At 35.7% G+C, this 1768-nt stretch overlaps 1 protein-coding gene across 1 annotated transcript; it reads right to left on the bottom strand.

Annotated features, from left to right (window-relative positions):
• Positions 1-22: 22 nt before the first annotated feature.
• On the bottom strand, positions 23-797 carry LOC113332250 (the record flags this gene model as incomplete). The annotated part of the gene is made up of 1 exon (XM_026578828.1): positions 23-797. A coding segment is annotated over exon 1 (775 nt), but the record flags the coding sequence as incomplete, so codon positions are not given.
• Positions 798-1768: the final 971 nt, after the last annotated feature.

Here is a 1768-nt window from a genome sequence, read left to right as displayed (position 1 = left end):
AAAAAAAAAAAAAAAAATTCACCTGAACTGTTATGTTGTCTGCAATGTTTAGCAGCAGTATCAGCAAAAGATAAAAACTCTGAGTTACGGCTAACATGCCTGACTTCATAAAAATTGAAATTTTCAAGAACAAATTTGCAATCATCTAAGATAGAGTTACTGAACCAGCTAGTCTGGCAATTTTCATTTTTAATGTATGAAACTGGATTTTTCGCATCACTATTGATGCATATAACTTCAAAATTCAAGCTCCTTCCCCATTCAGCAGCATCAAGGATTGCTAGACTTTCAGCCTCTTCCGAATATCTAGCTATCCCTGTGATTGTTTTGCAGCCTCCATAGCTCCTTGTTTCATCAACAAAGTAGATGCCAATTCCAATCTTATTAGATATAGTAATATAGGAGGCATCACAATACATCATAATACAATTAGATGGCAAGTTATTAGCAGGATTTTGAAGAGTAGTGGCTTGTGTAATAACAGACATAGAATTACTAGGAACTGCTTGAAGCGTTTCTTCAGCAAGTTTCAATGCAAAAGTAGTTGTTGCAGTGGCATTTAAAGATTTTCCTTGAAAAGTCTTAAAACACCTGGCTCTCCAAATGGTCCAGGCAGTAGTAAGAATTTTGCACATCATTGACTTGTCTTTACAAGACGAAATCCACTTACTAATCCAAGAGTTAATATCCATACCAACATTTGCATCTTGCAGAACAAGGTTGCCATTAGGAATAAGTGCCCAAACAGCTTGTGAAAAAGCACAGTTGAGTAACAAATGCTCAGCAGTTTCAATCATGTTATCACCACATAGAATGCACAGGTTATCTTGTTCACTATTAAATCTAAACACTCTGGACTTAGTATAGAGAACATTTCTTATGCATTTCCAAAGAAACAACTGCACTTTAGGAAGAACAGGTGTATCCCATAGGTCATTATACAGTTTAGTTTGTTGAGGACTAAGTTGTGGTCTATGTTGGCTAGAAATGACTCTATAAGCCGTTTTCACGGAAAAAAACTCCTGACTTGGTGTGAGGCCAGATTAACCTATCATTCCCTGTCAATGGTATCCTAATATTACTGACTTTTTGATAGTTTTCCTGAGTGAAAAAACATTGAATTAAATCAGTGTTCCACTGTTTAGTGTCAGCAATAATAAAGTCAGAGACTTTAAGGTTGGGGTTTGGGTAAGCAAGGCAAACAGGGTTACTAGGTTTATCAATCCAATTATCGCTAGAAGCTAAAATATTGTCACCTTTCTTAACTTCCCAAATACACTGATCCTTAATAACATCCAAACCTCTGCTAATACATTTCCAAATCCAAGACGAATCTTTGGGTTTAGGGTGATTGGGAGCATGCACATATTTGAAATACTTACACTTAAGGATAACAACCCACAAATCAGTAGAGTTATGGATTAAATTCCACGCAGTTTTGGCTAACAAAGCCAAATTAAAATAACTTAGATTTTTAAAACCTAGGCCTCCTTGAAGTTTGTGACAACAAATGTTGTCCCAAGCTATAGGATAATTACCACCTGACTGATTTTTTCCCCACCAAAAGTTCCTTTGAGCCTTCTCCATTTTATAAAGAACCTCATTGGAAAGGAGAAAAGTATTCATATGATAAATAGGCGAAGACTTTAAAACATGGTTAGCCATAATAGATCTGCCAGATTGTGTCATATTTTTTCCTTTCCATTTAGCAGCTCTTTTATCAAAATGATCAGCAAGATGACTAAAAGCATCGTTCTTTGATCTACCA

Source organism: Papaver somniferum, unplaced genomic scaffold, assembly GCF_003573695.1.
Source record: "Papaver somniferum cultivar HN1 unplaced genomic scaffold, ASM357369v1 unplaced-scaffold_13037, whole genome shotgun sequence".
Taxonomy (NCBI): Eukaryota; Viridiplantae; Streptophyta; class Magnoliopsida; order Ranunculales; family Papaveraceae; genus Papaver; species Papaver somniferum.
Note: the sequence above shows the minus strand (reverse complement) of the source record. Positions and strands in the feature narration are given on the sequence as shown.